Source organism: Nomascus leucogenys, chromosome 2 (genome assembly GCF_006542625.1).
Source record: "Nomascus leucogenys isolate Asia chromosome 2, Asia_NLE_v1, whole genome shotgun sequence".
NCBI classification, from domain to species: domain Eukaryota; kingdom Metazoa; phylum Chordata; class Mammalia; order Primates; family Hylobatidae; genus Nomascus; species Nomascus leucogenys.
The window spans coordinates 58,523,445-58,537,372 of NC_044382.1; the positions used below are offsets into that span (position 1 = coordinate 58,523,445).

The 13,928-nt window shown below is 36.4% G+C and overlaps 1 protein-coding gene across 2 annotated transcripts in view; it reads left to right on the plus strand.

Annotated features, from left to right (window-relative positions):
- CDH8 (cadherin 8) overlaps positions 1–13,928 on the plus strand; it is a 378,266-nt gene that overhangs the window by 234,753 nt on the left and 129,585 nt on the right. For both annotated transcript variants that reach the window (XM_003263129.4, XM_030795969.1), the window contains exon 8: positions 6,595–6,731. In XM_003263129.4, coding sequence (XP_003263177.1) covers positions 6,595–6,731 — 137 coding nt within the window. The remainder of the gene's footprint in view (positions 1–6,594; positions 6,732–13,928) is intronic.

A 13,928-nucleotide genomic window follows, 5' to 3' on the forward strand; every position in this document is an offset into this window, starting at 1 on the left:
GTTTGGAAATACTTTTTGAGTGTCACCTAAAGAATTCTGTCTTTCCCGAAGCTACTAAAACATGTGACTAATAGTTCTTATTTATTTCTTTTCATTTTTGGATATTCATCTCCACAGTCAATTTGGGCTTTAAGAGAACTCTTACAGATTAAAGAATTGGCTCATCATTTATATTTATTTATTTTTGTATCTAAATGTGAATCATTTATCAACTCATTTACTGCAAAGCAATCCTTGTGAAATAGACATTTTCTCCTATTTATAGATGAACATCTGAGATTAAGAGATGGCAAAAACCATAATTACTTTTGCACCAACCTGAGAGTTTCAATGTTATTCACCCAGGTGAGATTCCACTGAAGACTCTCTGGCTTCTCAGGTTGTTTTTATTCTATTTTATGTGGTGCCACTCAGAAGGATGCTGAGAATCACAGAAAAACAAAGTGGCTTGAGGGTCTACTTCTGAGATTTCTACCTCAAATCATGATGCCTGAGAAATTACATGATACAGATACTTTGAATTCTGAAATTTAAGTCTTTACCCCAGAGTTGTTATTTTTAACCCACTCTTTTTTTTTTTTTGAAGTATTTTCTCTGTTTTGGCTTAAAGAAAGGGCCTGTATCAGAGTTTTGTAATGAAGTGTTGTCCTTTATTGATGCTGCAGTTTTATCACACAGTGAAATGAGTGGCAAGAGAGGGGAGGAATTAAAATGGTGGAGTGTATGGTGGCAGCTGTGAGGACCAGAAAAAAGCACACTGAATCTTTGCAGCTAGAGATGGGGTTGGCATAGCTGTGGTGTGGGGGTGGGGAGGAGGGCGATTGGGACAGCATTTGCTGAGAGCATTCCAAAAATGGCATCCTTTCTGATTTTGTGATTAATCTTATAACTAAGATTAAAGGCTTATAGGCTACTCAATATGAATACAAAAATCAACCTAATAAACCTTTGAATCTTCAATGATCAGTTCAAGGACAGAGATTTTGGTTAGAAAAGTTGGTGGAAAAAAAATACTGGTACCAGAAATGCAGAGATTGGTTCCTATTCATTCTCCCTTCCCAGCTTCATCTTTCATCACTTAAACCAAATTCCTCTATTTTCCTGTGTACACGCAGGACACTAACATTAAGACCCAGATGAACTTCTTTAAGGACAGAGAAGTAAAGAGTGAGAGGAAAACTACCTTGGACCTTAGAAAAAGTAAGAGAATCATCAATAGAAAAAGTAAGAGAATCATCTTACTGTCTTTTCCTTATAAATAATGCGAACACTAAAGCTTTTAAAATACATGTTTACAGAGCTTTTGTTTTCGTGTCAGACCCTTAATAAGTATTTTATAAGCATTACCTCATTTAAAGTTCGTAAATCATGTTATAATCCCCATTTTACAGATCAGGGAACAGTAATAACATAACTAAATCACATATACGCCAATAATGAGACTAAGATGAGAACTCAGGATAACAGACTCTGAGGACCCATGTTTTTCGTGAGGAGATTATGAGTATATGAGCGGCCTATGGACTAAGACTCTCCTGGCAGCCTAAAGAAACACAAAGAAATCCAGGTCATGTCTTCAAGCAGCAGAGCAGAGTTTGTGAGAAAATGAAGGTGGATTTAAAGTTTATTCATAGGCCTGTAAAGAACTTGGGAGATGGAAGCTTTTATTCTCTGGCTTTCAGGGAAGGTCTAAATTCTTATCATCTTATTCAATAAATCATCTTTACTTAGGTATTGCATTTTAATATTTAGGTGTCTAAGATATGCTCAAATCAGTATATTCCAAAATGAGAAAAATAATCACTTGTTATATTCTGTTTTGTAGTCCATTTTTGCCTCTGTACAAAATGCAAAACACAAAATAGACTGGATGGCTTATAAAACATATAAAAAATTCATTTCTTCTGTTGGTGGGAATATGAATTTGTTCAACCATTGTGGAAGGCAGTGTGGTGATTCCTCAGTTGCCTAGAGACAGAAATATCATTTGACCCAGCAATTCCATTACTGGGTATATACCCAAAGGAATATAAATCATTCTGTTATAAAGACACAGGCATGCATAGGTTAATTGCAGCACTATTCACAATACCAAAGACATGGAATCAACTGAAATGCCCATCAGCAATAGACTGGATAAGGAAAATGTGGCACACATATACCATGGAATACTATGCAGCCATAAAAAAGAATGAGATCATGTCCTTTGCAGGGGCATGGGTGGAGCTGGAGGCCATTATCCTTAGCAAACTAATTCAGGAACATAAATCCAAATACCACATGTTCTCACTTATAAGAGGGAACTAAATGATGAGACATATGGACACATAAAGGGGAACACTGGGGCCTGCTAGAGGGTAGAGGGAGGGAGGAGGGAGAGGATCAGAAAAAAAAACTAATGGATACTAGGCTTAAGACCTGGGTGATGAAATAATCTGTACAACAAACCCCCATGACACACATTTACCTATGTAACAAACCTGCACATCCTGCACATGTAACTCTGAACTTAAAGTTAAAAAAAAGAAATGAATTAATCGAAATTCTGAAGGTTGGGAAGTCCAAGATTAGCATGCCAGTGTGATGGGATTCTGATAAGGGCCGTCTTCTGGGTTGCACACAGTCAGCTTCTTACTGTGTCCTCACAATGGAGGAAGGGGGCTTGCTAGATCCCTGGGGTCTTTTTTATAAGGGAACTAATTTCATTTGTGAGGGCTTCACATCCTGATCACCTCCTGAAAGCCCCACCTTCTAATGAGATCAACTTGGGAGTTAGGATTTCAACATATGTATTTTGGGAATCACACAAACATTCAAATCATAGAATGTTGTGTCCCAGTTTGGGGTTCAGAAAATTGAGTGCATGTGTAGGCATTCAAGGATGTCACTATGATACAAATGATATGAGGGCCCTTCACACTGTGTTACACGCAGCGGTCAGCACACACGTGTTGGTGAAGTGTGCCACACCTATCATCTCATGTGATCTTCACAGCAATCTTGTTAGCCAGGGACTATTACTATCCCCATTTTATGCATGAATAAGCTAAGCCCTTTATGTGTTTGGTTTATGCATGAACTTCACAGTGACTCAGAAGTGAGTATTCATTCTGGTTCCGCTGTTTAACAGTTGTGTTACCTAAAATGTCCTAGTCTCTAAGAGTTTTATTTTTCTGTTATTCATTATATAAGAAACCAAGAAAAGAAGGGTGGGAGAAGGAAAAGGGATCTAGCACTGTGCTTGGTACAAATTTGGTGTTTCATGCATGCTTGTTGACCACAACGTTGAGTCAGAATTTTTGTGCTGTTTAGTCATTCTTGGGAGCTGTTATCATAAAGTCTACTAGGCAATAAAATGTGTGAAATTTCTATAGAAGCAGCAGGAGTTTTCCAAAATAGTTGAGGTAGACTTTAAAGTGAATTTTAAACTAAGTCATTTTTTTCCCATCAAGTTCCTTCTATTGTGTAATCTGGTAATATTATGACATTCCTACCTCTGATCTCACTAAAGAGCTGTATTTATAGACTATTTTATAAATTCCTATGACTCACCCCATAAAGTCTGTCATGATCTGGAACTTTAGAAAATGAGAAAAATATCTCTGCCTTTGTTAGAGTTATGGGAGTTAAATAACAGACATTTTTTAAAGTTTTCTGCCATTTATAAATTGCTAAGGAAGGGGCATTCTTCACTACCTTCTAAATAGGGAAGTGTATTAATATATCATTTAATGAGAGATGAAGATGACGATGATGATGATGAGCCTATTTTTAGTACATACTAAGTGCCAGAGATTGATTTAAGCTTTGTTTTTAGTCTTCACAACTGTTCCTGGGATATAAATAATTCCTATTTCACCAGCAAATAAATTGAGGCTCAGTGAATTTACTAATTATCCTAGAAACAGCTATGCATAAGTAATAGAGATATAATTTGCTCCAAATTTGAGTTCTGCATGACACATATTTGACTAAGGGATTCACAAACAACAACTTTTTTTTTTTTTTTTGAGACGGGGTCTCGCTCTGTCGCCCAGGCTGGAGTGCAGTGGCGCAATCTCGGCTCACTGCAAGCTCCGCCTTCCGGGTTCCCGCCATTCTCCTGCCTCAGCCTCTCCGAGTAGCTGGGACTACAGGCGCCCGCCACCACGCCTGGCTAATTTTTTGTATTTTTTAGTAGAGACGGGGTTTCACCGTGGTCTCGATCTCCTGACCTCGTGATCTGCCCGCCTCGGCCTCCCAAAGTGCTGGGATTACAAGCGTGAGCCACCGCGCCCGGCCACAACAACATTTTTTTAATGCCAACTTCCAAATACCCCGTTTTTGCTCCCAATGCTTCTTTGGGGCTAGAAATTCTAGGCAATTACTGGACAGCCACCAAATAGCCATAGAATGTGTTTCTGATTTGGGATTCATGAGTATCAGTGATTAGACTGATTCTTGTTTACTGTGGCCCCTAGGAAATTGGTTGGTGCACGGATGTGTGAAATATCAGCAGTGAGATAATAAAATTACTAGAACCAGAAATGCCTGCAAAGTTTATTTATGAATATAATGCAAAAAGTGATAATTAATCCTCTGGACATTTTTTAGCTCTTTTAAGAGCCAGAGTATACATGATATCTGAAGCAAAACACATGTCTGTTTAGTTATTTTACAGTTAAACTTGGAATATCATTGGTTGAATCACCCATCATTATTCCCCAGGAAAATGGCTTTTGGTCTTCTTTCCATAATACAACACATTTAAACACTTTGCAATAAACACATCCTCATGTTCAGGATTTTGTTGAGAGCACTGTTAACTCACCTGTCTCTCAGCTCTTAAATTCTCTCTGAATTTCTCCAATTATCCTGGGGATTGGGGATGGGAGTGATTTGTAAATGCCTAGTGTATAGGTACAAGTCAGTGTCTTAGTTTTTATTTGTAGTGAAGTCATTACTAAATGGGAAGTTATTATTTCATTTTATAATATATTTTTTCAAATGATTTCTGAATAAACAATTGCCAAAAATTAAGTCATTTTAACTATTATTGCAAATATTTTAATTATGCTTATCTTTGGTGGGCAGGATTTAGCAAGAAGGTCTTTTTACGATGACTTTTGAATCTAGTATAAATGATATGCATACCTTCACTAATGAAAAAGAAATAGCTAAAACAAGACGGAAAAATCTATTAATATATCTATCTATACCTATCTAGTTATCTAACTAGTAACTTGCTGTATAGTTATTTATCTAGCTATCTTCATAGGTAAGTATAGGTACAAATTGGTAGATGCATATTCATATACATACATACATACATAATGTTTTCAATGAACTCTACTAAAATATTAACAGTGTAAAATTATAGTTGGAGGATTATGGAGAATTTATTTTTTTTAATGGCATAGTCTTATTCTTTGTCATATAATAAGCATCTATAAAGAACCTGTATAAGAAATGTGCTCAGTACTAACTAGCATGGACCATGCTTCAGCTTTGAGTTTAATGAGTATCGATGAATAGAGAGATTTCGTGTGCACTTCCTAAGCCATCACCTCAATCATGAAGGCCTTCTTCAGTCTTTTTTCCTGAAATGCAATTGCATACATCCTTCTTTGGGTGTCCATCCTATCCTGTTTTAGTGCATCACTGCTTACTTACGGGCCAATAGTCCGCCTTGTAGTCTTTAAAACTTAAAGATTATTGGGTCCAGCATTCCATAGCCGGGAAACGAATCTTGGTGTATAAAAAAGATATTAATAAATGTCATGAGAATAATTTCTTTTCTTTGTCTTGATACTACCCTGATACTTAGTGGTCCTGAGAAGCAGTTTGCTCTAGACACCACACATCTCACGTATTTTCTTATCTGAACGAGTTTGCTTGATAAAAGCACTACTAATATGTCCCTTTGAAATTCTTAATTTAGTAGACTGTAGTGTTTAAATATGTTAAAATATCGATTCTCGATTCTAACTTTTAAAAAACATTAACTATAGAATAAACAACTATTTAAAAACAACCATAGAATCAACAACTATCCAATTTCTATGGACTGAGACTAATAGAAAACCTAAATACACACTTTACTTAAAAGAAAATAAAACAAAACAAACGACCACCACCAACAACAAAATGAAATCCCATAAATGCAGTACAGTCAAATGAAAGTTTAACAAAATACATATTTTATTTGAATGGACATACGTAACATGCTGCCTAGTGCCATCCTGCTTTGGGCTTGAATTCATTGTTTTATATGATATTTTGTGGCAACTGCTAATTATCATAAGCTGTCCAATAAATGTGATGGATTGTCCAATTAACTCTTCATCAGCATCCATTTTTGAAGATGCTATCTATTGAAACTGATGGCAGTTTGTGACCTACATGTTGCATATGTAGCTAATTGCTCCTTGGGCAATAATTACTAAGTTTCTTGTGCCTCATTCAGTCATTTTGTTTTATAAATTATGATGCCACTGAGTTTCCCAATTCATTTGACTTCACAAATATGGCTCTCCAAGGATTGCTAAAGGTCTGCTGTGGAATGTATGGATCATATAAACATTGAAGTAGATTACAGATGTGTCTGTTTTGTAGGTTTTCCATCGACCGGCACACCGACCTGGAGAGGCAGTTCAACATTAATGCAGACGATGGGAAGATAACGCTGGCAACACCACTTGACAGAGAATTAAGTGTATGGCACAACATAACAATCATTGCTACTGAAATTAGTAAGTGCCTGGGTTTGTTCATTTCTTCCTTGTGTGACTGAGTTCAATTTATGCCTATTAATAGTGTGATAAGCAGCCCCAGTTTCTGTTAGATACCTTGGCATTGGAACTTATTTGATTGTTCCCAAGGAGCCTTTGAATGTATCATCTCAACACAAAATAACTTACACTGTGGTAAATTACTGAAATGTTTCAGGATATGTGAGAAGGAAACATTCTTATACCCATTATTCAGCCATTAAAAACAATGTTTTGCATTTTAAAGTAAGAGGAAAAGATTTAGTATAAAACAGTAGGTCAAAAAAATTCAAGAACTGTACACCATAATTTAAATAATTGGGCACACATATACATATAGTATGGTACATACAATATAGAAACAATTACATATTTAAATTATACACATGCACACATACATGTGGAAAATATAGACAGAAGCTTTATCAATATACATTATTTTGGGTAGGAGAGATTATAGATAACTTTTTGTTTTTTTTAGAGTCTAATGTATTTTACACAGTAATCATGGACTGTTTAAAATTATATCAATATAAATTCAATGTAATTTTTTTCATATATTTTGTGAAAACATTTGAGCTATTTTATTATAGGGGAGGAGAGTCTAGGGTTGTTAAAATAACTTGTTAATCTTTTTATTTACTTTTTTTTCTTCTTTGCACTTGATAAAACTATGATGGAGTCTCTAAACAATAGCTATATGGTGAAATTTGGTGCCCAACTGTCTTTGAGAGCCTGCATCTACTTTATCAACTTTTATTATACAAAAAAATGGAAAAGGGACATGATGTTCACTTTATTTCCTAGCAAAATACATGTTGCTTATTATCTGAATATCTTCTTTCTATAAAGGACTTCGAAGTTGTGCACAAATTCAAAGGAGACAATAAATTCCAAGAGAGTTGGGGTAAAGGGAATTTGAATAAGAAAATAAAAATCAATGTTAAGAAAGATTCATGGGCACACATACTATATAGAGAAATATAGATGATAATTATAGGAAATATGCCCTAAAATTCACTCACTGTCTGGCAGCTAATGTGAAAACGGGAAATATCTCTGTGAAAAATGATTACTTTGTTTGTATTTAAAAAAGAGTAATCCAGGTGTTCAGGAGGAGCAATGTTTTTTCTGGTTTTGTGATGTGAGGAAAATGTCCTCTACCAAGCCTTATAAAAGGAACGCTTGTGTGAAAGAGTGAAGATTCAAGAGTGAAGAATGTTTGTTTCTTATAGCAGCCTTGAGTGCAGGCAGAGAACATGCAGTCAAGTTGATACGTAGTTTCAACACTACCAAACTCTGGCTCTGGACAGAAACAGAGCTTTGAAAACTTTGCTGTTTTTCCTGCCTTAGGAGTACTGTTTTCTTTCCTAGTGTCTTACCATCATGGCAGTTTCCCCTTGTAACGTGAAGAGAAGAGGCAAATAAAGCCTGCCATTTGGTGATTTTGGTTTATTAGAAGTGTTAACCTCATTGAGAAAGATGTAGACATAATGTTTTTAATAATTTACCATGTTGAAGCCTGATTATCACCTTAAGCCTCTCAGAAAAGCTGTATCTATTTAGATGACTTAAGGCTTTATAAAAAGCTCAAAAAAACCCAGTCTTCTTTAATGTGGATAGTCAATAATTACTTTATAAGAATTTTCACATATACTGAAAACAATCTAGTAGAGTTAAACTTAATTCATGTTACCTTTGAGATAGATCTCTCTCTGTTGCCCAGGCACTATATAGCTCACTCCACCCTCTATCTCCTGGGCTCAAGTGATCCTCCTGCTTTAGACTCCGTAGCATCTGGGCCTACAGGCACAAGCCATCATGCTTGGCTAATTATAGTTTTTTTTTAGAAACAGGGTCTCACCATGTTGCCCAGGCTAGTCTTGAACTCCTCACCTCCACTGATCCTCCTGCTGGGATTACAAACATGATCCACAACCAAGGCCTATGCCACCTTTTTAAAATTAGATCGATTCCTTTACTTAAATATCCATCAAAGTTTATGAGTTATCAGCAAAATGTACTCAAAGCAATGAATACACAGAGCTTTGCTTGGGAAACATTTCAGGACAATCCAGAAACAAAAGACTCATTTTTGAGAAATCCCACACAAGTAAGAAAAACAGATACAAAAATAGCTGCTCCAGGGCACTGAGCTGTTAGCTGCAGGGTGACAAGGCTACCAAGCTAAGTCAGGGAAGATGTTCATTTGCCCATTCATTCAATAATTATTTATTAAGTCTTTCCTATTGCTAAGCACTCATCTAGTGACTGAGGATATAGCAGAGAGTAAAGTAGGCATAAATCCTGCTCCTCTTGGAGTTTTCTTTCCGGTGGCACCTGGGAGTACCTGCATATCAAAGGGTAAATTGGAACCTGTTGATATATCCATAAAGAAAGGCACAGAGGTAAGGAAGAAGACGATGAGTGTTGAGAATTCAAGCAATTCCACATTGATGGTGTGAAAATAAATGCAACTACTGACCTCCTTCAATGAGGATATGATGATATTAAAAATTACTTCAAAATACATATGAAAAATCAAGACTTTATGTATTTTAGCAAAATAACTAGTTAAGATTTTTAAGTGGTATTAATATTATTATTATAAACACAGTATAACCAAATCACTGAAAATATCAAAAGTAGACCAGATAAAATTTTCTAAATGTTTTTGGAGAAATGATTCAGTCATGTCCCAGATTCAGGTTTATAGTTGGCTTCATATGGAGAATGAACACATTGTACCTGTGCTCATATGTTCAGCCTCAGCTTGCTCATGAACCATACAGAATTTAAAATATGTGCCCAATCATACATTGATTCCGTTCAAATCAGTGAATGGGAGTTGATGGGAGTTGTCTCACTTTTTTTTTTTTTTTGTCAAAGATTGAAAACTAAACAAAGTACACAGGTGCATTTTGGCCAAGAAACAAGCTTAATTCACATTAAACATCTTAAGAAATATTAGACTGTAAACTTAAAAATTCGTCTGACTTTGTTTGAATTTTTGCAGATTTCTTTCTTAGAACAAACAAGGATGAGAATACAAAAGAGAGCTTTAAATTTTAGCTGTAAAATACTAGCTGGGGTGGCATAAATTTGAAAACTTTAAGTGTACAATTAAACCATCTTTGTTCTCAATCATAAAGGGAAGTGGAAATCATAAGATCACAGAGAAATTTTAAAAAACTGAAATTACTATGAACATAGCTTAGAAACTTGTTTTGACTTGGTTTGATTATTTAGCCCATCACATGATGTTTATCTTCCAAAGCCACAGACTATGTCTTGGGGAAAAAAATTAAAAGGAGATTTATAGAATTCGTCTGAGATGAATATTTAAAACCATTCAGAATAACAGAACCCCATAGGGGGAGGTTCTAATAATGATAAAGAAAAAGTCATTCCAGGGAGAACAATTTAAAATGACTCTCAGAGTGCTATCTCATCAGATAAAAGATTTAAACAAATGAAATAAGGCTAAAAAGTAGATTTTTAGTGAAGTCCATCCGTTATCTCTTAATGAGGATGGAGATGTCATTCTTTATCCTCTTGTGTCAGATTCACTTAACCGAGGCTGAGATGCTTCACTGTGTTTGTTACCCAAGTATTTCAGTGGTAGTAGATCTAATATGTCATCCTGATCAACTGGCACATCTTATCACATGAGCTGGCAGGTAGACGTCCATGTGCTAACAAGAGATTAGGCTTGTATGGTATATCTCTGCTAAGTATCTCTGCTAGTAGCAACCCCATTCCCTGAAACTACAGTGCGTAGCTGCTGTTTACCATGCTGATGAAGATTTAAGGTAAAATTTAGCTGAATAATGAAAACAATGAGAAAGTAAACTGAAAAAAGCCCTTCAATGCATTTAATTCTCATAACATTTGCTGAAAAGTGACTACTATTATTATAAGCATTTTCCAGGCAAAGAAACTCAGATACAGGTTAAGTAACTTGTCAAAATTTCACAGAGGGCAAGGATGAGAGTGGAGGTACAGGATCAGGTCTTTGTTTAACTGCAGAATATATGTCCTTAAACACCTTCCACAGAAACCTCACTTCAATCTTCTTTCCTCTTTATCTTCTTGCTTAATTTGAGCTTCTGATACTGCTACATCATTTCTTGAATCAAGTGAATGAAACCATTTTTCTGTGCAAAGGAGAAAGCTAGGGCAAGGACAAGGGTGAGGTGAAGGAATGAAAAAGCATGCATTTTATTATGGAGAGTAAGAATATTGGCTAATAAACATAGCAGAGCTTTGGATCTTTTAAAACCAGAATCCTAGTCCCATTTTATAGATTAGGAAACTGAAAAACATAGAATAGAGAACACAGCATAGTACATTTTGGGAGACTGTTTTTCAAAGCAGACCATTGATTAGAATTGCCTAGAAAATTGTCTAAAACAAACAAACAAGAAATAGTCAAGACTTCATTTGAGACCTATTAAATTAGAATCTCAAGGGAGAGTTTCAGGAATTTACTTCTCATAACTTCTTCCTTGTTTCCCTCACCATCTCACCATGCACACACACACACACAAACACACACACACACGAACATTAAAATTTGACAATAGTGGAAAGGGAGGCAAAGAAAGATGAGGCATTATTGGTTTGTTTGGTCTCTTTTTTTAATTTTCCCATGCTGATTATAGCCATGGGACAATAAAGAATACTGAGATTGTGGGAATCAATTTGCTTAGAACAGAGTCTCTGCAGGGGCATTTTAGATGCACTGAATGCTCATTTTAAAGTGTCTTTCACAGAGAACATGATGGTGTGGAATAGAAAGTTGCAAAACTCTCTGACACTCTGTACCTGGGAGCAGGCAATTGGCATGGCATTTGCAGAAAGTACACGACTATTGGTTACTTGAAAGTATTTCAAAGCAGGAAGCATATAATTGCCCATTAAATTAATCTCTTTGAGTTAGTGATAATGCATTGCTCTGGCCCACTACAGCAGGCTGCACACATTATTGCAAATGAAGCTTTTCGCTAATGATGGTTAAATCTGCCAGGGAAAACACTAGTTTTATAGCACTTAAGGATTGTTTTTTCCTGGCATGGGGCCCAGTTGCCAGAATAATTGCTTTGTCCAACCCAGGCTACTTAGAAAAATATATAACTTTATAGGCAGTTCATTGTTTAGAGGAATCTTGTGTTCTGGATTTGGATGGAGTTGGAGTCCTTGCCACATTTTGGTCATATAACCTTGGGTACATTATTTCTCTTTTACTCACAGTTTCCTCATCTGTGAATGGAAATGATTACTCTTTAAAATTGTGGGTACAGTGAGAATGGAAATAAAAATAATAGTACTATATCTCTTAGCAAATAATTTACCTACAATCTTAAGAAAGTGATGGAGACATAGTGTATGTTCTGGTTAATACAGCCCTTAATGGGGGCTTTGAATCACAGCTTCATTTAAAATTATTTATTTAATTTTTTGTCTGTTACCCTTCCCCTTCCCACAACAAAATAGTTGGTAATTATGGTCTGTGTGTTACTTCTAGGTACAGTTATGTTTCTGCATTGCATAGCCAATATGTTTGTTCATTGACCTTCTTCTTGCCCTTGGTTGAGGCATGGTAGATTGATTGATCAATGGCTAAGCAACGGCCCTCATAATGAAGCAGGCATATGCTTACTAAAGACTTTAGATTTTATATCAAGATTGTGCTTCATATATATCCATCTGTCTCTATTGCCTATGACATAGAGCGAGAGCTCCATAAAGATCGATAGCCATTCCCTTGTGTAGGGTGAAGTGGAGATAGTGGGAGAGAAGCTATTATTGAGTTAGATAACACCCATGGAAGAGAAGAGGTGATAAGAGCCTAAAGTGGGCAGTGAAATTTAGGTACAGAGGTGGTTAAGGGGCTCCCAAATATCACACAGGTTGCAGCAGTAAGACCGATAAGCCTGTCTGGGAATACATTCATGTGGCAAGTTCCTATCTAGATCCCCCACTTTAGATAGGCATGCAGGTGCTCTAAGCTGGAGATCAATGTTCTTAGCAAAGAGAAATACAGTGAAGGAAAGTGAAAACTAAAATATGGGAAAGTGAAAGGGATGCTCCAGATTCCTGGGGAGGGAATCAGCATCCAAAGCGTGATTTCCTACAGGGAAGAATTGGGGTCCATGTCCTTCCATGTCCGAGGAGATAAGTGATGCAGGGACAAAATGGATGTAATTCTGTGTATAGCCCATGTCAGTTTTATTCTAATCCTTGTGACTCTCTGGCTACCCCTGCGACATAGGTAGCAGTAGACTTGACTTGGGAATTTCTCCCTGATTTTTACTTTGTTCTGCAACCATTCTACTAATTTTCTCCTACCACCTCTTCCTTTCATCTTTCCTGCCCTTGTTCATTCTAGTCTACTTAGAAAGAACATGTGGATTGAGAATGGAGGAATAGATTTTAGCCAGGCATTCCTTTAGGATGTCAGTGTGATTAACAGCCTCCCAGTCCTAAGCTAAAAAATAAGAGTAGATAAGAGGCTCCTGTACCTACGTCTTGCCCTTGTCACTCTTTATAAACCACCCTCTCCAAAGCTGTAACAGTAACTCTTACTGTAGACAACTACAGACAAAGTATAGAAAGAACGTAAGCAGAAAACATGAATGCTAGCTTTTCAGGTGCAAGTTGCTGCTAACTGTTCGCTCATAGCAAATGGTCATCTCCGGGTTTGTAGTACCGTATTAAAGGAAGTAGGGAAGACTCTAGATATCGGAACAGATTTTAAATGTAGGATAGTATTGGGTTGATTTACCCCTCAGGCTTTGGTTTTCTTTAGGGATGGAGAAGTCATTAGGACTGGGAGGAGAAAATGAAGTTATCAATCCAGCAGTTGAAGGGAATAAGATAGTGGTTAAGTATCCAGGCTAATAAATCTGTTTGCTAGGTGGGAAGCATTGCTTCTTCATTTATCCATGCTCACTCTTTTGTTAAGTTACTCAACTTCTCTCTATGGTAGCTTAGTTTTGCTATCTATAAAATGGGTAATGTATTTTTTTGAACTTTTATTTTAAGTTCAAGGGTGCATGTGCAAGTTTGTAACCTAAGTAAACTTGTGTCCTGGGGGTTTGGTGTACAGATTATTTCGTCATTGAAGTATTAAGCCTAGTACAACGGGGAATGTGTCATTGCACCTTTAGAGATGTG